This window comes from Salvelinus alpinus, chromosome 17 (genome assembly GCF_045679555.1).
Source record: "Salvelinus alpinus chromosome 17, SLU_Salpinus.1, whole genome shotgun sequence".
In the NCBI taxonomy this organism is placed as follows: domain Eukaryota; kingdom Metazoa; phylum Chordata; class Actinopteri; order Salmoniformes; family Salmonidae; genus Salvelinus; species Salvelinus alpinus.
Genome location: NC_092102.1, coordinates 44,766,205 through 44,789,924, shown reverse-complemented (window position 1 = coordinate 44,789,924; position 23,720 = coordinate 44,766,205). Strand labels below are relative to the sequence as shown.

General features: G+C 46.6%; 1 protein-coding gene across 2 annotated transcripts in view; it reads left to right on the top strand.

Annotated features, from left to right (window-relative positions):
- LOC139543015 (laminin subunit beta-2-like) overlaps window positions 1-23,720 on the top strand; it is a 72,446-nt gene that overhangs the window by 23,837 nt on the left and 24,889 nt on the right. For both annotated transcript variants that reach the window (XM_071349105.1, XM_071349104.1), the window contains exons 4-12: window positions 285-420; window positions 9,128-9,201; window positions 9,334-9,522; window positions 9,809-9,872; window positions 13,152-13,351; window positions 13,812-13,932; window positions 14,198-14,386; window positions 22,341-22,520; window positions 23,062-23,174. In XM_071349105.1, the coding sequence (XP_071205206.1) occupies window positions 285-420; window positions 9,128-9,201; window positions 9,334-9,522; window positions 9,809-9,872; window positions 13,152-13,351; window positions 13,812-13,932; window positions 14,198-14,386; window positions 22,341-22,520; window positions 23,062-23,174 (1,266 nt within the window). The remainder of the gene's footprint in view (window positions 1-284; window positions 421-9,127; window positions 9,202-9,333; window positions 9,523-9,808; window positions 9,873-13,151; window positions 13,352-13,811; window positions 13,933-14,197; window positions 14,387-22,340; window positions 22,521-23,061; window positions 23,175-23,720) is intronic.

Sequence of the window (23,720 nt, the reverse complement as noted above, 5' to 3'; positions counted from 1 at the left end):
AGTTTGGGTCAAAGAGACTTCTAAACAGCTTCTTTCCCCAAGCCATAAGACTTCTGAACACCTAATCAAATGTCTACCCAGACTATTTGTACTGGTACCCTCCTGTATATAGTCTTGCTATTGTTATTTTACTGCTGCTCTTTATTTGCTTGTAACTTTTATTTATTATTCTTATCCATATTTTTTTTTTTAACTGCATTGTTGGTTAGTGGCTCGTAAGTAAGCATTTCACTATAAGGTTGTATTTGGCGCATGTGACTAATAAAATTTGATTGCATTTGTAGGATGAGAAGAAATGTTTCCAGTGTGACTCTCGCCGGCCATATGACCCAGTCTACAATACCATCAGTCACCGCATTGAGAACGTCATCACAACGTTTAAACCACACCGCAAGAAGTCCTGGTGGCAGTCAGAGAATGGTGAGAATGGAGATTGTATTCATTGAGGTTTCATTCACATCCATGTTTAAAGCTCCAGAAATTTGGCGACTAATAAATCTTTTTTTAAACCTCCCGCTTTAACTTTTAAAGTTTATTCGCCACGTGCACAGTATACAACAGGTGTAAAACAGTTCAATGTTTACCTTCAGAGCTCTTTCCCAACAATATAGTGTTAATAATAATATAGATAATAATAGAAAAAATAATAAACAAATAAAAGTACAAATATAAAAACCTCACGAGAACTACGATGAGAGTTAAATGAAACACAAGAATGCAAGTATATACAGGTCAGTGCCAGTACCTTATTCAATGTGCAGGGGTACTGGAGTGGTTGTATATACAGGTCAGTACCAGTACCTTATTCAATGTGCAGGGGTACTGGAGTGGTTGTATATACAGGTCAGTACCAGTACCTTATTCAATGTGCAGGGGTACTGGAGTGGTTGTATATACAGGTCAGTACCAGTACCTTATTCAATGTGCAGGGGTACTAGAGTAGTTGAGGTGGGTTTGCTGTAGCAAACTGGCTCAAATTAGATCTTACATCTGTAAAAAGTGACTGGTAGTAGGATATACATGTAAACAGGGCTGAAAATTGACTGGTAGCAGGAATATATAAATTCTTATGGTAATATACTGATGGTAATATATACTGTGAATTCTGAAAGTATTCAGACCCCTTCCCTTTTCCCACATTTTGTTACCTTACAGCCTTGTTCTAAAATTGACTAAATAATACTTTTTTCTCATCAATCTACACACAATATCCCAAAATGACAAAGTGGAAACAGGTTTTTTAATAAATTTTTTCAAATGTATTAAAAACATAAATACCTTATTTACAAAAGTATTCAGACACTTTGCTATGAGACTCAAAATTGAGCTCAGGTGCATCCTGTTTACATTTATCATCCTTGAGATGTTTCTACAACTTGATTTGAGTCCAACCTGTGGTAAATTCAATTGATTAGACATGATTTGGAAAGGCACACACCTGTCTATATAAGGTCCCACATTTGACAGTGCATGTCAGAGTAAAAACTAAGCCATGAGGTCGAAGGAATTGTCAATAGTACTCCAAGACAGGATTGTGTCGAGGCACAGATCTGGAGAAGAACACCAAAACATTTCTGCAGCATTGAAGGTCCCCAAGAACACATTGGCCTCCATCATTCTTAAATGGAAGAAGTTAGGAACCACCAAGACTCTTCCTAGAGTTGGACGCCCGGCCAAACTGAGCAATCGGGGGAGTCCGATGGTCACTCTGACAGAGCTCCAGAGTTCCTCTGTGGAGATGGGAGAACCTTCCAGATGGACAACCATCTCTGCAGCACTCCAGCAATCAGGCCTTTATGGTAGAGTGGCCAGACGGAAGCCACTCCTCACTAAAAAGAACATAACAGCCTGCTTGGAGTTTGCCAAAAAGGCACATAAAGGAATCTCAGACCATGAGAAAAAAGATTCTCTGGCATGATGAATCCAAGATTGAACTCTTTGGCCTGAATGCCAAGCGTCACATCTGGAGGAAACCTGGCACCATCTCTATGGTGAAACATGGTGTTGGCAGCATCATGCTGTGGGGATGTTTTTCATCGACAGTGGACTGAGAGACTAGTCAGGATTGAGGGAAAGATGAACGGAGCAAAGTACAGAGAGATCCTTGATGAAAACCCTGCTCAAGAGCGCTCAGGACTTCAGACTGGGGGCGAAGGTTCACCTTCCAACAGTGACATGCTGATAGCCTGTTGCCTGGACTTGAATGGTGAATGGGAGGCGCGCTTCAATTAAAATACCAGTTGAGAAATAAAAATAGTAAGCCTAGCTCTTTTTAATTGTGCACCAAAACAGTTTTTAGCACACGATTGCGTTTATAATTATTGTGCAATGAACAGGCTTATAAAAGTGCAAGTTTTACTCCAGCAGCAACCAGCTGAAGACGACGCAGGAGTGGCTTCGGGACAAGTCTATGAATGGCCTTGAGTGGCCCGGCCAGAACCCGGATTTGAACCCGATCAAACATCTCTGGAAAATAGCTGTGCGGCGACGCTCCCCATCCAGCCTGACAGAGCTTGTTATGATCTGTAGAGAGGAATGGGAGAAACTCCCCAAATACAGGTGTGCCAAGCTTGTAGCGTCATACCCAAGAAGATTTTAGGCTGTAATCGCTGCCAAAGGTGCTTCAACAAAGTACTGAGTAAAGGGTCTGAATAATTATGTAAATGTGATATTTCAGTTTTTTTTTCTTTTTTTCCCTGAAAAACTGTTTTTGGTTATTCATTTAGCGGTATTGTGTGTAGATTGATGAGGAAAAATAACTATTTAATACATTTTAGAATAAGGCTGTAACGTAACAAAATGTGGAAAACGTCAAGGGGTCTGAATACTTTCCGAATGCACTGTACATGTACACAGGAGTAATAGTGACCAGTAGCAGGATAAATATCATTAATCATTGGACAGCAGCGTGATGGAGTAATACATCTAATCAATAATCAATGGACAGCAGTGTAATTCAGTAATACATCTAATCAATAATCAATGAACAGCAGTGTAATTCAATAATACATCTAATCAATAATCAATGGACAGCAGTGTAATTCAGTAATACATCTAATCAATAATCAATGAACAGCAGTGTAATTCAGTAATACATCTAATCAATAATCAATGAACAGCAGTGTAATTCAGTAATACATCTAATCAATAATCATTGTAGCAGCAGTGTAATTCAGTAATACATCTAATCAATAATCAATGAACAGCAGTGTAATTCAATAATACATCTAATCAATAATCAATGAACAGCAGTGTAATTCAGTAATACATCTAATCAATAATCAATGAACAGCAGTGTAATTCAGTAATACATCTAATCAATAATCATTGTAGCAGCAGTGTAATTCAGTAATACATCTAATCAATAATCAATGAACAGCAGTGTAATTCAATAATACATCTAATCAATAATCAATGAACAGCAGTGTAATTCAGTAATACATCTAATCAATAATCAATGGACAGCAGTGTAATTCAGTAATACATCTAATCAATAATCATTGTAGCAGCAGCGTAGATTATGTCTGAGTGTGTTGTGACCTGTGGATGGACATAGATTCCGTGTGGATAGTCTGTGGGAGAGAGAGAGAGAGCAGTAGTTGTTAGCCATTTAACAGTCTTATGGCCAGGGGATTGAAGCTATTTAGGAGTCTGTTTGTCTGAGCCTCGATGCTTTGGGTTGGAAGTGTCAATGTGTAGTTCATACATGTATAATCTATGAGCAGAATTACTGTCTTACCTCAGGTAGCCACTAAATCCCTTGTTTGAAAGGAACTGTTTACTGGAAGCTGTACAGCGTCATTTTCCCTACTTTTTCTCACACGTGGTCCCGCCCCCTAACATTTTGAGTTCCAGCCAATGAAGTTCAGCCCCTTGCCATATGAGTGACAGCTAGCAAGATGCACACACAGCAGAGCGAGAGAGAGAGAGAGAGCAATGACGGCGTGCACGTATCTGCATTATGTGACGTTTTAATTATCAGAGACTACTGTCTAAAAAGTATACAAAAGTACAGAGAATCCCTTTCAATGTATATACAGCAATTGAACATTGTACAGAAAATAATTCACCATGTTTTCACCATCTTTTGACAAAGTATAGTGAACCATTGACTTTATGGGAAGAAGTGTTTTGTGCTCATTTATTTTTGCCCTCTGCATTTGGTAACATGACATGCCCCCACATGCAGCTTCCTCTGCTATGAACTCATACAGAAGCAGTATTATTAGATGCCTAATCTTGGTTCCCACTATTAATAACAGGTCTGCTCAAAAACCAAGGAAGAGAGGTGGATTGGGAGCGGTGGGAGAGGGGGGAGGAGGAAGAGAAGGGGACTGGGAGTGGTGGGAGAGGGAGGGGGAGAGAGGGAGGAAGAGAAGAGTGGTGGGAGAGGGAGGGGGAGAGAGGGAGGACGAGAAGGGGACTGGGAGTGGTGGGAGAGGGAGGGGGAGAGAGGGAGAGGGGGATAGAGGGAAGGAGGGAGGGAGAGGAAGCTACATTGTGTCATGACAGTGAGTTCTGGTAGCTCTGTTCTGGACATCCAGGGATTTTATTAATCCATTCTTAATGGATTCTATTTCTATGGTTCTGGAGGTCCGTCAAAGTCCAGAGGTCCACAGCCTCCATTACACTAAATCACCCTCCATCATAATCTCTCTGTACTGTAGTTTACTCTGCATGGAGCAGCCAGCAGCCACAGGCCCACAGCTGTGTGTATGGGAATTGGGGGTAATAACAGACCCGGCTGTACCCTGGTTCAGGAACTCCAACAAAGACAGGAACGTGAAAGAGGAGAGAGGAGATGAGGGAGGGGGAGGGATGGAGTCAGATGAATAGTGGGAAATGGAGAGAAGAGAGGAGGGCGGGGAGGGAGGAAGTCAGATGAATAGTGGGAGATGGAGAGAAAGAGGGAGGGAGGGAGTCAGATGACTAGTGGGAGATGGCGAGAAAGCGAGAGAGGAGGGAGGGAGGGAGTCAGATGAATAGTGGGAGATGGAGAGAAAGAGGGAGGGAGGGAGTCAGATGACTAGTGGGAGATGGCGAGAAAGCGAGAGAGGAGGGAAGGAGGGAGTCAGATGAATAGTGGGAGATGGAGGGAGGGAAGAAGTCAGATGAATAGTGGGAGATGGAGAGAAAGCGAGAGAGGAGGGAGGGAGGGAGGGAGTCAGATGAATAGTGGGAGATGGAGGGAGGGAAGAAGTCAGATGAATAGTGGGAGATGGAGAGAAAGCGAGAGAGGAGGGAGGGAGGGAGGGAGTCAGATGAATAGTGGGAGATGGAGGGAGGGAGGGAGTCAGATGATTAGTGGGAGAGGGAGAGAAAGAGGGAGGGAGGGAGGGAGTCAGATGAATAGTGGGAGATGGAGGGAGGGAGGAAGTCAGATGAATAGTGGGAGATGGAGAGAAAGAGGGAGGGAGGGAGGGAGTCAGATGGATAGTGGGAGATGGAGGGAGGGAGGAAGTCAGATGAATAGTGGGAGATGGAGAGAAAGCGAGAGATGAGGGAGGGAGGGAGTCAGATGAATAGTGGGAGATGGAAAGAGGGAGGGAGGGAGGGAGTCAGATGACTAGTGGGAGATGGAGGGAGGGAAGAAGTAAGATGAATAGTGGGAGATGGAGAGAAAGCGAGAGAGGAGGGAGGGAGGGAGGGAGTCAGATGAATAGTGGGAGATGGAGAGAAAGCGAGAGAGGAGGGAGGGAGGGAGTCAGATGAATGGTGGGAGATGGAGAGAAAGAGGGCGGGAGGGAGTCAGATGAATAGTGGGAGATGGAGGGAGTAAGTCAGATGAATAGTGGGAGATGGAGGGAGGGAGGGAGGGGGAGTCAGATGAATAGTGGGAGATGGAGAGAAAGAGTGAGAGGAGGGAGGGAGGGAGTAAGTCAGATTAATAGTGGGAGATGGAGGGAGGGAGGGAGTCAGATGAATAGTGGGAGATGGAGAGAAAGATTGAGAGGAGGGTACATTGAGGGAAGGACAGAAAATGAGATTTTGAGAAACGCTCAGCAATTTTCCTTCTTCATTGTTAATACAGAGCTCACAAACTGCAGACAAAAGTCCAATTTCAGGTCTATGTCTGAGTGATTGACTACTGTGGACCACTATAGCACTGCCTGTACTCTGTGTAGAACACTGAGAGGTGGGAGACAGGAAACAGTCACTATTTTTACTCCCCGTCTCCATGGTGGATCTGGCAGGACTTAAGAGTATGTGAGATGGAGCACAGTGGGATGCTTGTACTATACGCCTTGACAACAGTCCCTGTGTCCCTCGCATGAGGCCCCCTCTTGTACTAAGGGATTGGAGTGGAAGGTTGGGTTGGGTCGGTACCTTATGTCCACTGGACTGGAGAGCAGCGTGGCCCACTTCTACGAGGTTTTTCATTGCAGGACAGGTACCGGTAGGCTATTAGAAGGATGTGCGAGTGGCTTGTTTCCGTTGGTGGAGTGGACCAGTTACTAATTGCTCTCCATTAGCCAAGCCTCACAACAGCAGTGATGGAAAAAAACAGAGCACTATTTGTTGTGTTCCCTCACCCACTCTAAAGCTCTTTCTCTCTCTTTTCTTCCCTTACCTTCTCTTTGCTCCTTTTTTCCCTGCTTAGGTCTCTCTCTCTTTCTTTCCTTATTTCTCTCTCTCCCTCCCTCCCTCTCCCTCCCCCTCTCTCTCTCTTTCCTTCTTTCTCCCTCCCTCCCTCTCCCTCCCCCTCTCTCTCTCTCCTTCTTTCCTTCTTTCTTTCTCCCTCCCTCCCTCCCTCCCTCCCTCCCTCCCTCTCCATCTCTTTCTCTCCCTCTCCTTCACCCTGACTTCTTGTCTCTACTACACCTTGTCTCTCATTTCCTCTCACTCTGTTTCCTTCCTGATTAAGCCATTCATTAATGAGTGCAGGTTATGGTTCACAGACTCACGGCCCCAACCGCCTAGATCCAGTTTGACCTCTCTCTGTGTACATGTCAGGATGTTCTATGATTGTATGAATCTCCAAAAGATTCCTGAGACCCTCTCTGTCTTAATTCCGTGAGTTATTTGCTTTTTTCACAGTTATGTCTCACTACACGTTTTATGTAACTAGGCAAATCAGTTAAGGACATATTCTTATTTACAATGACAGCCTACCCCCCCGGCCAAACGGACGAAGCTGGGCCAATTGTGCGCCGGCCTATGGGACTCCCAATCATGGCCCAGTTGTGATACAGCCTGGAATCGAACCATGGTCTGTAGTGACGCCTCTAGCACTGCAATGTAGTGCCTTAGACCGCTGCGTCACTCTGGAGCCCTACACTACACTACAACACACCACACCACACCACACTACACCACACCACACTACAACACACCACACCACAACACACCACACCACACCACACCACACTACACTACACCACACTACACCACACTACACCACACCACAACACAACACAACACAACACACCACACCACACCACACCACACCACACCACACCACACCTTGCCTGCATGAGGGGTAGCTAGCTAGTGCTGTTAATGTTGAACTGCCACCCATGGAGCTGTACTCTCTCATTATCTCGCTCATTTTTTAATGCGCCGAGTTATGGATTTAATCGTTGTCTTACTGCTGTTTGTACTCACTTCAGACTGCATTTGAATATCAGAAAGAAGCTCCTCAAAGCACTTATCTCCATGTGTTTAGGGTGTTCTCAGACGATTCCCTTTGAGCTGCGTTGTGGCCTGTCCACAAATTAGCTGTTAGAAATTTGCAATGGGACTTTTTGCTCTGGTTATTATGTTGTTTACTGTGCTGTAGCAGTTGCATGTTCCAGCTGCTAGAAGGGGAATACCCGCTTGGCATTCTGGTTATTATGTTATTTACTGTGCTGTAGCAGTTGCATGTTCCAGCTGCTAGAGGGGGAATACCCGCTTGGCATTCTGGTTATTATGTTATTTACTGTGTTGTAGCAGTTGCATGTTCCAGCTGCTAGAAGGGGAATACCCGCTTGGCATTCTGGTTATTATGTTATTTACTGTACTGTAGCAGTTACATGTTCCAGCTGCTAGAAGGGGAATACCCGCTTGGCATTCTGGTTATTATGTTATTTACTGTACTGTAGCAGTTACATGTTCCAGCTGCTAGAAGGGGAATACCCGCTTGGCATTCTGGTTATTATGTTATTTACTGTACTGTAGCAGTTACATGTTCCAGCTGCTAGAAGGGGAATACCCTTTTGGCATAAGGCATAACCCTCCCCCCTCCCCCCTACTGGAACTCAAGACTCCTTCTCTCCCAATTCATTGTGACTAGCAGCCCAACTCAAGCGGTTCCCCAGGATGGATGGTGATCAGGAAGTGTGTGGGCTTAGCCATGTGGTGGACCATGTCTCCAGCCGAGACGTGAATGTTTTTTTCCTGTTCAGATGCCATTACTCAAGCCAAGAGACAGACAGGGGGTTCCCTTAAGACTGGTAGTTCAGTTATCACTGTGGTGAAAACATGGCTCTACATTTCCTGTAACAGACAGATTGACAGGATGAATGACATGTTGAATAAATGTACTTAAATATATTTAATAGCAACACCATAAAGCTTGACATAACCTCTCTCTCCCTCTCCCTCTCGATCTCACTCTCTCTCTCTCTCTCTCTCTCTCTCTCTCTCTCTCTCTCTCTCTCTCTCTCTCTCTCTCTCTCCCCTCTCTCTCTCTCTCTCTCTCTCTCTCTCTCTCTCTCTCTCTCTCTCTCTCTCTCCCCCTCTCTCTCTCTCTCTCTCTCTCTCTCTCTCTCTCTCCCCTCTCTCTCTCTCTCTCTCTCTCTCTCTCTCTCTCTCTCTCTCTCTCTCTCTCTCTCTCTCTCTCCCCCTCTCTCTCTCTCTCTCTCTCTCTCTCTCTCTCTCTCTCTCTCTCTCTCTCTCTCTCTCTCTCTCTCTCTCTCTCTCTCTCTCTCTCTCTCTCTCTCTCTCTCTCTCTCTCTCTCTCTCTCTCTCTCTCTCTCTCTCTCTCTCTCTCTCTCTCTCTCTCTCTCTCTCTCTCTCTCTCCCCCCCCCTCTCTCTCTCTCTCTCTCTCTCTCTCTCTCTCTCTCTCTCTCTCTCTCTCTCTCTCTCTCTCTCTCTCTCTCTCTCTCTCTCTCCCCCTCTCTCTCTCTCTCGTTTTGTCTTCAGGAAAGCCTGATGTCTTCATTCAACTGGACCTCGAGGCAGAATTCCATTTCACTCATCTAATCATGACCTTCAAGGTGAGACACACCACGGAGCACTTAAAGTAGTAACCTTTAGAACTGTGTTAAATGTATGCATCATATGGAAATGCTCTGTCTTCATCAAATGTGTCTACACACATCTCATCTCATTCCTCTACTGTCACACAGACGTTTCGCCCAGCAGCCATGGTGATTGAGCGATCGGCAGATTTTGGACGTAACTGGCAGGTGTACCGCTACTTTGCCTACGACTGTGCCTCGGTCTTCCCCGGGATATCCAAAGGTCCCCTGCGCAAGGTGGATGATGTCACCTGTGAGTCCCGCTACTCTGACATCGAGCCATCCACAGAGGGAGAGGTGAGTCTGATTGGCTATAGATATAGAGAGTCACTATTACTAGTGTTCTATAGTAATATAAGTATACTGTAATATATGGCATTTAGTAGACGCCTTTATTCAAAGTGACTTAGTCATGGGTGCATACATTTTGCGAAAAGGTGACCCTAGGAATCGAACCCACAATCCTGGCCTTACAAGCACCATTCTCTACCAACTGAGCCTTACAGGATATACAGTATATATTAATATATCCATAAATGTAGATGTCATTCAACCACCTGTCGTGTCCCTCGTCTTCCTCCAGGCCATCTACAGAGTTTTGGACCCTGCCATCCGCATTGAGGACCCCTACAGCCCCAACATTCAGAGTAAGAGACCGTCAGCAGTCACTACAACTGGCAACTGCTTACTCCATGTAAAGCCAAACTCACATAGCCTATACCAGGGCCCTCCAACCCTGTTCCTGGAGAGCTACCGTCCTGTAGGTTTTCTCTCCAACCCTCCTCTAGCGCACCTGATTCCAATAATTAGCTGGTTGATAAGCTGAATCAGGTTAGTTACACCTGGGGTTGGACTGAAAACCTACAGGAGAGTCGGCTCTCCAGGAACAGGGTTGAAGAGCCATGGTGTGAACCTACAGGAGGGTAGCTCTCCAGGAACAGGGTTGGAGAGCCCTGGCCTACATGATACAGCAACTGCTACCCTGCCATATGCTAATATCAATCAGCCATGCTCATACAATCCCTAAACATAATGGACCATGACGGGCTGCTCTGCTCTCTGATCTGAGGTCTGACGCCTTGTCTACTATGGGAAAGTAGCGGAATGTAAAAAACAGCTGCTGTCTCTCCCCCACACAAGCTGTCCCTTATGTTTTGACTGGCATGGCTTCACTGTTTTCCCAGGAACAAGAGCAGCCTTTCCTAAGTAGTGCCAGGGGATGTTCTGTTCTTAAGAGTCTTAATAAAACCAAGGTACAGGTTGACCCTGACCCTTTAACTGGATATGTTTCCACGTTGCCCAGACGGAGACACTCTGAATGAGTAGCTAGCACACTGCCAAGCTCATTAATAATCTCCACTTGTTTAAGGGAACTTGAGTTTAAGTCACTCATTAGCTCTCCCTTATGGTACATATTTATGGTAACTCTTTGGCGATATCGGCTTTAGCTCCAGTTTGACAGAGAGAGAGAGAGAGAGAGAGAGACACACATTTTTAGAGCGTTCAGTGATTTAAAGTGCTGAAACCTGATGTGTTCCTGCTGTAATGGAAACGGTGGGATCTGCTAGCGTGCCACAGAATATCAACACGGAAGGAGGATGTCATAGAGGAGAGAGGAGGGCGATATGAAGCCTGACTGTCAGGAGGTATACAGTTACAGAATGCATATGGTTTAGTTTGAGCACTTCCCATGCAGAGATCCTCCACAGCAAGATAGCTTAAAGAGGATCGAGGTAATCCTGTCAGTGATGTTGGGGGAGCTATGTGCAGAAGGTACATTAGTTGGTTAATAATAACAATGAAATTACTTTAGCAGTGGCCTGACTGATACTCATAAGAGTCGGACATGGCTTGTTGTGGTCCTGGCAAAAGCCTGATATTCCACAAAGTCCTGTGGAACTGATTGAAGGGAGTGGTGTTTTGCCTGTCAAGATCCAGAGAACAGACCTCTTCTGTGTGTGAGAAAGGATACGCTCAGATAGGCCAGGAGCACTGATAGGAGCACTGATAGGAGCACTGATAGGAGCACTGATAGGAGCACTGATAGGAGCACTGATAGGAGCACTGATAGGAGCACTGGATTTGAGTCTGCCCCTCTCGCCTCTCTCTCGTTTTCAGTGTAGTTGAATGTAACAGAGTAACTCTACACTAAGCTCTCTCTGTTCTTCTTTTACTTTCGTTCATGAAACAGTGACTGTTGAACTGTATGGTAGTCAAATAGAGGGAGGTAATGGAAGTAGCCACACAAAGAATACTAAAATGTATTTCGTCAGAGTATAGTGAAGGTAGCCGCCTCAAAACACAGCTTTTTAGCTTAGAGGTGTGAATATTGTGACTTCTTTCAACATTATAAATCTCCCCGTTGTGACATCATTACTTCCAACTTCCATCCACTGTAAATGCAACAATGCAACTTTGACACAAATCAGTTACTTTGACCACTTTCCGAACAAGTTAGACAAAAAATGTAGAGGGTATGACATCTTTGTTCTCTTCTCTGCTATTTTAATCTGGAATCGGAACAGAAATATATTGTACAGATCTAACGATATACAGCTGTTTAAGTAATCACATCAACAACTTTTCGTCTTAAGTTTTTCAAACAACTGCCGTTTTGACCACCTTCTGGAGAAAAAATAACAGAAGTATCTACTACCAATCAAGAGGTACGGCTATTTTAGGAACCACATCAACTCATTTAGCTAACTTCCCACTGTTGAATTAACTGCCATGGAACTTTTCAGGACTTTCAAATTCTAAGCATGAGAGAATGAGTAAACATTGTGACTTTTGACGCTCAACCGCTACCTTGGCCACTTTTCTCAACAAAAACTTAACCGGTATGGCACCTTGGTCTACTTTTCTGATATTCAAATCTGATATGAGAACAGCAATAGCTACTCCCAATGATTCCACAGACACAGACACCATCAACACCTTCAACCATACAGCTCATTCCTTTATCATACCAATCAGTCCAACTTAACCTCGTTGTATCCCTTCATCCCTCCATCCATTACGTCTTCCATGCCTGTATCATTCATTTATTTATTTATCCATTTATTTATCTATCTAGTCATACCTTTATTTTAACAGATTTATCCTTTGGTATTGGTATTTTATTAAGATTTGATTATGGTTGAAGTAAGGGATAACGTTTTTTTAAATTCATTTTAAACTTCACCAATGTCTCCTTGTATTCTGTCCTCTATTTTTACAGCTTACTGTGGTATTTTAGTAGGAGACTGTATACAAGTGTAGTAGGCTAGTCTGAGTGTAATTATTTGGGATGAAATATGTGTTCTAACGGCCCAACAATCCAAATTAAGAAGGTTGATAGTGTCGTCTATCAATGTAATCAGACCAATTATTTTACTACTTTTAACATTGACTATATTAACTTCTTGGGCTTAAATAAAACATTTTAAACTTCTTCCACTACCACAAAAAAATACTTGTAAAAAGCAAGTCCCGCCAATTTTTATTCACGGGAAATTACCATCTAGTTTATGTTTAAACGCTAAGTTGAAGTGGAGAGAGAAGGAGAGAGAGGAAAGGTGAAATATCTGTCGATGTACCCTTGAGTAAGGCACTTCACCTACGTTTGTTCCAGGGGTGCCGTACTACTATGGCTAACCCTGTAACACAACACATTTCACTGTACTTATCCGTTGTACTGTATGTGACAATAAAACATATATCTTTTTTTATCCATAACCATGCACTGAAACACTGCCTGTAACACTCAGAAACTGACGCTCAGGGCTGTCATAATTGATGGTATAATTGATGGTTTAGCGGGAGCCTTTCCTTTGGCTTTGAAGGATAGGAATTAGGATGTTCATAAAGCTTGTTGGATACCTCCTAATCTGTATGTCTCGCCCCTCCCCCTTCCTCTCTTCTCCTCCTCTGCCTGCATCGTGTAGATCAGCTGAAGATCACTAACCTGCGTGTGAACTTCACCAAGCTGCACACCCTGGGTGACAACCTGCTGGACTCCCGTGTGGAGATCAAGGAGAAGTACTACTACGCCATGTACGAGCTGATCATCCGCGGCAACTGCTTCTGCTATGGCCACGCCTCCGAGTGTGCCCCCATCGATGGGATCAAGGATGAGGAGGGCATGGTGAGTAAATGAAGGAACACAGCACTGCCCCCGTGTTGTATGGAAGAAGACCTACCCTATAAAGATTGCTGTTGTCTGAAAACAGAGGTAACTATGCAAAGGGAGTTAGAATGGGAGGGATTGTTTAGGATTCTCTGGGACCAATTCAGCTTCTCTGTCTCTCAGGTCCATGGGAGGGTTTGTTTAGGATTATCTGGGACTAATTCAGCTTCTCTGTCTCTCAGGTCCATGGGAGGGTGTGTTTAGGATTCTCTGGGACTAATTCAGCTTCTCTGTTTCTCAGGTCCATGGGAGGGTTTGTTTAGGATTCTCTGGGACTAATTCAGCCTCTCTGTCTCTCAGGTCCATGGGAGGGTTTGTTTAGGATTCTCTGGGACTAATTCAGCCTCTCTGTCTCTCAGGTCCATGGGAGGGTGTGTTTAGGATTCTCTGGGACTAATTCAGCCTCTCTGTCTCTCAGGTCCATGGGAGGTGTGTGTGTAAGCACAACACCAAGGGTCTGAACTGTGAGCTGTGTGACGACTTCCATAACGACGTGCCCTGGAGACCGGCTGAGGGACGCAACACCAACGCCTGCAAGAGTGAGTGGTGGTGGAGCACGCCATGAGAAGAAGCATTTCTAATCTGCAACACATCCCTGATTATTATAATGAGCACACCAGTCAAAAGTCATAACCAAAGGAATGAGACTCCAATCTTGATAACCATAACAAGAAACATGACATTTCTTATTCATCTCCTACTCATCAGTTACTCATCACACAGCAGCAGTCAAAATCCAATAGAATGAGATTGTAATGAAATCTTAATTTCATGTTTTAATATCTGTCCTTTTGTCTCTCCCAGAATGCAACTGTAACGGTCACTCCAACCAGTGTCACTTTGACATGGCGGTGTACCTGGCCACGGGCAATGCCAACGGTGGCGTCTGTGACGACTGTCTCCACAACACCATGGGACGCACCTGTGAGATGTGTAAACCCTTCTATTACCTGAACCCCAGCAGGGACATCAGAGACCCAGGAGTCTGTAGTGGTGAGTAGAGGGGGTCTGGAATAAAATACATCAGAGATCCAGGAGTCTGTAGTGGTGAGTAGAGGGGGTCTGGAATAAAATACATCAGAGATCCAGGAGTCTGTAGTGGTGAGTAGAGGGGGTCTGGAATAAAATACATCAGAGATCCAGGAGTCTGTAGTGGTGAGTAGAGGGGGTCTGGAATAAAATACATCAGAGACCCAGGAGTCTGTAGTGGTGAGTAGAGGGGGTCTGGAATAAAATACATCAGAGATCCAGGAGTCTGTAGTGGTGAGTAGAGGGGGTCTGGAATAAAATACATCAGAGATCCAGGAGTCTGTAGTGGTGAGTAGAGGGGGTCTGGAATAAAATACATCAGAGACCCAGGAGTCTGTAGTGGTGAGTAGAGGGGGTCTGGAATAAAATACATCAGAGATCCAGGAGTCTGTAGTGGTGCGTAGAGGGGGTCGACTGATCGCGTCTCAGGGCTGTGACATAGGAACTGTGTGTGTATTTCTTACATTATCAGACTGTGTATGAGGGATGACAGGTACGTGTGAAGGTTATTTTCTCTTTGAAACCCTGCTATCACTTTATGTCCAGGAGATTTTACGTTTACATGTTTTCTCTACGTACAAGTGTATGTGTGTGTCCGTGATGGTAATTAAAACTGAGATCTGCAGGTGAAACGGAGCCACTGGCCGTCCCGCAGGCGCTTTTGTTATTGTTTTTATTTTGTTTATAAAAGGAGGAGAGGAGCGTCCAGCATCTTGGTACAAAAACATCATAGTACATATTCTACTGTTCTATTGTGCTTGCGATGATGTCAGAGGGGAAAAAACATTGGTGGTTGTTGTCATGACTCTCCTGTGATGATCTGAAGGATCAGGTTACAGTGGGTCCTGTCTACAGCGTGTTCTCTCTCCTAGAGGGGGAATGTCATGACTCTCCTGTGATGATCTGAAGGATCAGGTTACAGTGGGTCCTGTCTACAGCGTGTTCTCTCTCCTAGAGGGGGAATGTCATGACTCTCCTGTGATGATCTGAAGGATCAGGTTCCAGTGGGTCTGCTCTACAGCGTGTTCTCTCTCCTAGAGGGGGAATGTCATGACTCTCCTGTGATGATCTGAAGGATCAGGTTACAGTGGGTCCTGTCTACAGCGTGCTCTCTCTCCTAGAGGGGGAATGTCATGACTCTCCTGTGATGATCTGAAGGATCAGGTTCCAGTGGGTCCTGTCTACAGCGTGTTCTCTCTCCTAGAGGGGGAATGTCATGACTCTCCTGTGATGATCTGAAGGATCAGGTTACAGTGGGTCCTCTCTACAGCGTGTTCTCTCTCCTAGAGGGGGAATGTCATGACTCTCCTGTGATGATATGAAGGATCAGGTTACAGTGGGTCCGCTCTACAGCGTGTTCTCTCTCCTAGAGGGGGAATGTCATGACTCTCCTGTGATGATCTGAAGGATCAGGTTCCAGTGGGTCCTGTCTACAGCGTGCTCTCTCTCCTAGAGGGGGAATGTCATGACTCTCCTGTGATGATCTGAAGGATCAGGTTCCAGTGGGTCTGCTCTACAGCATGCTCTCTCTCCTAGAGGGGGAATGTCATGACTCTCCTGTGATGATCTGAAGGATCAGGTTACAGTGGGTCCTGTCTACAGCGTGCTCTCTCTCCTAGAGGGGGAATGTCATGACTCTCCTGTGATGATCTGAAGGATCAGGTTACAGTGGGTCTGCTCTACAGCGTGCTCTCTCTCCTAGAGGGGGAATGTCATGACTCTCCTGTGATGATCTGAAGGATCAGGTTACAGTGGGTCTGCTCTACAGCGTGCTCTCTCTCCTAGAGGGGGAATGTCATGACTCTCCTGTGATGATCTGAAGGATCAGGTTACAGTGGGTCTGCTCTACAGCGTGCTCTCTCTCGTAGAGGGGGAATGTCATGACTCTCCTGTGATGATATGAAGGATCAGGTTCCAGTGGGTCCGCTCTACAGCGTGCTCTCTCTCGTAGAGGGGGAATGTCATGACTCTCCTGTGATGATCTGAAGGATCAGGTTCCAGTGGGTCTGCTCTACAGCGTGCTCTCTCTCCTAGAGGGGGAATGTCATGACTCTCCTGTGATGATATGAAGGATCAGGTTCCAGTGGGTCTGCTCTACAGCGTGCTCTCTCTCGTAGAGGGGGAATGTCATGACTCTCCTGTGATGATCTGAAGGATCAGGTTACAGTGGGTCTGCTCTACAGCGTGCTCTCTCTCGTAGAGGGGGAATGTCATGACTCTCCTGTGATGATATGAAGGATCAGGTTCCAGTGGGTCCGCTCTACAGCGTGCTCTCTCTCGTAGAGGGGGAATGTCATGACTCTCCTGTGATGATCTGAAGGATCAGGTTCCAGTGGGTCTGCTCTACAGCGTGCTCTCTCTCGTAGAGGGGGAATGTCATGACTCTCCTGTGATGATATGAAGGATCAGGTTACAGTGGGTCTGCTCTACAGCGTGTTCTCTCTCCTAGAGGGGGAATGTCATGACTCTCCTGTGATGATATGAAGGATCAGGTTCCAGTGGGTCTGCTCTACAGCGTGCTCTCTCTCGTAGAGGGGGAATGTCATGACTCTCCTGTGATGATCTGAAGGATCAGGTTACAATGGGTCCGCTCTACAGCGTGCTCTCTCTCGTAGAGGGGGAATGTCATGACTCTCCTGTGATGATCTGAAGGATCAGGTTACAGTGGGTCCTGTCTACAGCGTGCTCTCTCTCGTAGAGGGGGAATGTCATGACTCTCCTGTGATGATCTGAAGGATCAGGTTACAGTGGGTCCTGTCTACAGCGTGCTCTCTCTCCTAGAGGGGGAATGTCATGACTCTCCTGTGATGATCTGAAGGATCAGGTTACAGTGGGTCCTGTCTACAGCGTGCTCTCTCTCCTAGAGGGGGAATGTCATGACTCTCCTGTGATGATATGAAGGATCAGGTTCCAGTGGGTCTGCTCTACAGCGTGCTCTCTCTCGTAGAGGGGGAATGTCATGACTCTCCTGTGATGATCTGAAGGATCAGGTTACAGTGGGTCCTGTCTACAGCGTGTTCTCTCTCCTAGAGGGGGAATGTCATGACTCTCCTGTGATGATCTGAAGGATCAGGTTACAGTGGGTCCTGTCTACAGCGTGTTCTCTCTCCTAGAGGGGGAATGTCATGACTCTCCTGTGATGATCTGAAGGATCAGGTTACAGTGGGTCCTGTCTACAGCGTGTTCTCTCTCCTAGAGGGGGAATGTCATGACTCTCCTGTGATGATCTGAAGGATCAGGTTACAGTGGGTCCTGTCTACAGCGTGCTCTCTCTCCTAGAGGGGGAATGTCATGACTCTCCTGTGATGATCTGAAGGATCAGGTTACAGTGGGTCCTGTCTACAGCGTGTTCTCTCTCCTAGAGGGGGAATGTCATGACTCTCCTGTGATGATCTGAAGGATCAGGTTACAGTGGGTCCTGTCTACAGCGTGTTCTCTCTCCTAGAGGGGGAATGTCATGACTCTCCTGTGATGATCTGAAGGATCAGGTTACAGTGGGTCCTGTCTACAGCGTGTTCTCTCTCCTAGAGGGGGAATGTCATGACTCTCCTGTGATGATCTGAAGGATCAGGTTACAGTGGGTCCTGTCTACAGCGTGCTCTCTCTCCTAGAGGGGGAATGTCATGACTCTCCTGTGATGATCTGAAGGATCAGGTTACAGTGGGTCCTGTCTACAGCGTGTTCTCTCTCCTAGAGGGGGAATGTCATGACTCTCCTGTGATGATCTGAAGGATCAGGTTACAGTGGGTCCTGTCTACAGCGTGTTCTCTCTCCTAGAGGGGGAATGTCATGACTCTCCTGTGATGATCTGAAGGATCAGGTTACAGTGGGTCCTGTCTACAGCGTGCTCTCTCTCCTAGAGGGGGAATGTCATGACTCTCCTGTGATGATCTGAAGGATCAGGTTACAGTGGGTCCTGTCTACAGCGTGTTCTCTCTCCTAGAGGGGGAATGTCATGACTCTCCTGTGATGATCTGAAGGATCAGGTTACAGTGGGTCCTGTCTACAGCGTGTTCTCTCTCCTAGAGGGGGAATGTCATGACTCTCCTGTGATGATCTGAAGGATCAGGTTACAGTGGGTCCTCTCTACAGCGTGCTCTCTCTCCTAGAGGGGGAATGTCATGACTCTCCTGTGATGATCTGAAGGATCAGGTTACAGTGGGTCCTGTCTACAGCGTGCTCTCTCTCCTAGAGGGGGAATGTCATGACTCTCCTGTGATGATCTGAAGGATCAGGTTACAGTGGGTCCTCTCTACAGCGTGCTCTCTCTCCTAGAGGGGGAATGTCATGACTCTCCTGTGATGATCTGAAGGATCAGGTTACAGTGGGTCCTGTCTACAGCGTGCTCTCTCTCCTAGAGGGGGGATGTCATGACTCTCCTGTGATGATCTGAAGGATCAGGTTACAGTGGGTCCTGTCTACAGCGTGCTCTCTCTCGTAGAGGGGGAATGTCATGACTCTCCTGTGATGATCTGAAGGATCAGGTTACAGTGGGTCCTGTCTACAGCGTGTTCTCTCTCCTAGAGGGGGAATGTCATGACTCTCCTGTGATGATCTGAAGGATCAGGTTCCAGTGGGTCCTGTCTACAGCGTGCTCTCTCTCCTAGAGGGGGAATGTCATGACTCTCCTGTGATGATCTGAAGGATCAGGTTCCAGTGGGTCTGCTCTACAGCATGCTCTCTCTCCTAGAGGGGGAATGTCATGACTCTCCTGTGATGATCTGAAGGATCAGGTTACAGTGGGTCCTGTCTACAGCGTGCTCTCTCTCCTAGAGGGGGAATGTCATGACTCTCCTGTGATGATCTGAAGGATCAGGTTACAGTGGGTCTGCTCTACAGCGTGCTCTCTCTCCTAGAGGGGGAATGTCATGACTCTCCTGTGATGATCTGAAGGATCAGGTTACAGTGGGTCTGCTCTACAGCGTGCTCTCTCTCCTAGAGGGGGAATGTCATGACTCTCCTGTGATGATCTGAAGGATCAGGTTACAGTGGGTCTGCTCTACAGCGTGCTCTCTCTCGTAGAGGGGGAATGTCATGACTCTCCTGTGATGATATGAAGGATCAGGTTCCAGTGGGTCCGCTCTACAGCGTGCTCTCTCTCGTAGAGGGGGAATGTCATGACTCTCCTGTGATGATCTGAAGGATCAGGTTCCAGTGGGTCTGCTCTACAGCGTGCTCTCTCTCCTAGAGGGGGAATGTCATGACTCTCCTGTGATGATATGAAGGATCAGGTTCCAGTGGGTCTGCTCTACAGCGTGCTCTCTCTCGTAGAGGGGGAATGTCATGACTCTCCTGTGATGATCTGAAGGATCAGGTTACAGTGGGTCTGCTCTACAGCGTGCTCTCTCTCGTAGAGGGGGAATGTCATGACTCTCCTGTGATGATATGAAGGATCAGGTTCCAGTGGGTCCGCTCTACAGCGTGCTCTCTCTCGTAGAGGGGGAATGTCATGACTCTCCTGTGATGATCTGAAGGATCAGGTTCCAGTGGGTCTGCTCTACAGCGTGCTCTCTCTCGTAGAGGGGGAATGTCATGACTCTCCTGTGATGATATGAAGGATCAGGTTACAGTGGGTCTGCTCTACAGCGTGTTCTCTCTCCTAGAGGGGGAATGTCATGACTCTCCTGTGATGATATGAAGGATCAGGTTCCAGTGGGTCTGCTCTACAGCGTGCTCTCTCTCGTAGAGGGGGAATGTCATGACTCTCCTGTGATGATCTGAAGGATCAGGTTACAATGGGTCCGCTCTACAGCGTGCTCTCTCTCGTAGAGGGGGAATGTCATGACTCTCCTGTGATGATCTGAAGGATCAGGTTACAGTGGGTCCTGTCTACAGCGTGCTCTCTCTCCTAGAGGGGGAATGTCATGACTCTCCTGTGATGATATGAAGGATCAGGTTCCAGTGGGTCTGCTCTACAGCGTGCTCTCTCTCGTAGAGGGGGAATGTCATGACTCTCCTGTGATGATCTGAAGGATCAGGTTACAGTGGGTCCTGTCTACAGCGTGTTCTCTCTCCTAGAGGGGGAATGTCATGACTCTCCTGTGATGATCTGAAGGATCAGGTTACAGTGGGTCCTGTCTACAGCGTGTTCTCTCTCCTAGAGGGGGAATGTCATGACTCTCCTGTGATGATCTGAAGGATCAGGTTACAGTGGGTCCTGTCTACAGCGTGTTCTCTCTCCTAGAGGGGGAATGTCATGACTCTCCTGTGATGATCTGAAGGATCAGGTTACAGTGGGTCCTGTCTACAGCGTGTTCTCTCTCCTAGAGGGGGAATGTCATGACTCTCCTGTGATGATCTGAAGGATCAGGTTACAGTGGGTCCTGTCTACAGCGTGTTCTCTCTCCTAGAGGGGGAATGTCATGACTCTCCTGTGATGATCTGAAGGATCAGGTTACAGTGGGTCCTGTCTACAGCGTGCTCTCTCTCCTAGAGGGGGAATGTCATGACTCTCCTGTGATGATCTGAAGGATCAGGTTACAGTGGGTCCTGTCTACAGCGTGTTCTCTCTCCTAGAGGGGGAATGTCATGACTCTCCTGTGATGATCTGAAGGATCAGGTTACAGTGGGTCCTGTCTACAGCGTGTTCTCTCTCCTAGAGGGGGAATGTCATGACTCTCCTGTGATGATCTGAAGGATCAGGTTACAGTGGGTCCTGTCTACAGCGTGCTCTCTCTCCTAGAGGGGGAATGTCATGACTCTCCTGTGATGATCTGAAGGATCAGGTTACAGTGGGTCCTGTCTACAGCGTGTTCTCTCTCCTAGAGGGGGAATGTCATGACTCTCCTGTGATGATCTGAAGGATCAGGTTACAGTGGGTCCTGTCTACAGCGTGTTCTCTCTCCTAGAGGGGGAATGTCATGACTCTCCTGTGATGATCTGAAGGATCAGGTTACAGTGGGTCCTCTCTACAGCGTGCTCTCTCTCCTAGAGGGGGAATGTCATGACTCTCCTGTGATGATCTGAAGGATCAGGTTACAGTGGGTCCTGTCTACAGCGTGCTCTCTCTCCTAGAGGGGGAATGTCATGACTCTCCTGTGATGATCTGAAGGATCAGGTTACAGTGGGTCCTCTCTACAGCGTGCTCTCTCTCCTAGAGGGGGAATGTCATGACTCTCCTGTGATGATCTGAAGGATCAGGTTACAGTGGGTCCTGTCTACAGCGTGCTCTCTCTCCTAGAGGGGGAATGTCATGACTCTCCTGTGATGATCTGAAGGATCAGGTTACAGTGGGTCCTGTCTACAGCGTGCTCTCTCTCGTAGAGGGGGAATGTCATGACTCTCCTGTGATGATCTGAAGGATCAGGTTACAGTGGGTCCTGTCTACAGCGTGTTCTCTCTCCTAGAGGGGGAATGTCATGACTCTCCTGTGATGATCTGAAGGATCAGGTTACAGTGGGTCCTGTCTACAGCGTGCTCTCTCTCCTAGAGGGGGAGAGCGGGAAGTCGGATGTTTTATGGGGCGGTCATAAAATACGCTGCCTCTATGCTGTGTAGTGTTCGAGACAATTTGTATATCGCTGATTCATCATTTAGGCTAGGGTTCATGCAGATATCCAAGGGTTTGCTACGTTCAGTAATGAAAACTGATGAGGTAATAGTAATTCATTAATAAGCGACTGTTTTCATAAGATATGAAAATATCGATTCGGAAAATATAGACTCTATACATTTTTCCTGTGGTGCCGTGACTTCCTAGTTAATTAAAGTTTATATTATTAATTTAATCACGTAATAATAATTACACATAGAGAATTGATTTGATCAAATAACAGCCTTCACATTTAATGATACGACATTGTTTTGAAGTAACGTCTTTGTTGTTGTAATATCGCAAATGGACGTGGCAGTTTCACCGCTACGGATTCCAGCTTTAAGTTTGGCGTTAACAGGATGTTTGTTGTCTTCCTCCTGCAAGCCTGTGACTGTGATCCTGATGGTTCCCTGAACGGGGGCATCTGTGACGGGCATGATGAGCCGTCCCTGGGCATGGTCGCTGGGCGGTGCCGCTGTAAGGACCATGTGGAGGGACCTCGCTGTGACAAATGCAAGTCTGGCTTTTTCGGCCTGAGTGCAGAGGATCCCCGTGGCTGCCAAAGTGAGTGGAGAGGAGTAGGAGTATAGGCATGATTCAGTCTAACAAATTGGACTTATTGAAGTACAAATTATCGTTTTGTGTGGTCTTTATGTTCGAGATTTTTTTGCAATCTTTTGTTCAAAAGGTTTAGTTTCGTCAGTGCTATGAATAAACCTATGTATCATATTTTGTAGATATTTCTGTTCCCCTGTGCCCCCAAAACTCCTGCTCTCCCCCCTCAGCCTGCCCCATAACTCCTGCTCTCCCCCCTCAGCCTGTCCCATAACTCCTGCTCTCCCCCCTCAGCCTGCCCCATAACTCCTGCTCTCCCCCCTCAGCCTGCCCCATAACTCCTGCTCTCCCCCCTCAGCCTGCCCCATAACTCCTGCTCTCCCCCCTCAGCCTGTCCCATAACTCCTGCTCTCCCCCCTCAGCCTGCCCCATAACTCCTGCTCTCCCCCCTCAGCCTGTCCCATAACTCCTGCTCTCCCCCCTCAGCCTGTCCCATAACTCCTGCTCTCCCCCCTCAGCCTGTCCCATAACTCCTGCTCTCCCCCCTCAGCCTGCCAGTGTGACCCCAGGGGTACGGTGTCAGAGAGACCACAGTGTGACCCTGTGAGCGGGGACTGTTTCTGCAAGCGCCAGGTCACCGGACGCAGCTGTGGCCAGTGTCTGGTAAGGGTTCATGAGAGCCTCCCTCTTCTAACCTTAACACACACGTACACTCACACTCTCTCTTCTCTTCCTCTCTCATTCTTACACTCTCTCTCTCTCTCTCTCTCTCTTTCTCACATACACCCTCCGGAATTCATAGGTGTTTCTGAGTGATTCACATCCCCCTGTCACTCACCTAACTTCCTTGCCATGCCAGTAACAGTACCCTGAATGTCTAAATTTAGCCCAGGGATGTCAGACCTCTCCGGTTGGTGTGGGTTACAGCAGGTTAAAAATGGTCAGCAGGCATTGGTCCTGACTGAGTGGATCCTGAATTCTCAGAAGCTGCATAAAGACTTATTTTTAAAGTCAAGAACAGACAACCACTATTTTCACCCATAACTTAAACTCTACCAGCCTGCACTTATACACTATGTAATTTTGATAGACAGGATGCATTTACAGTAAGTCATTATGATAAACAGGATGTATTTACAGTAAGTCATTTTGATAGACAGGATGTATTTACAGTAAGTCATTTTGATTGACAGAATGTATTTACAGTAA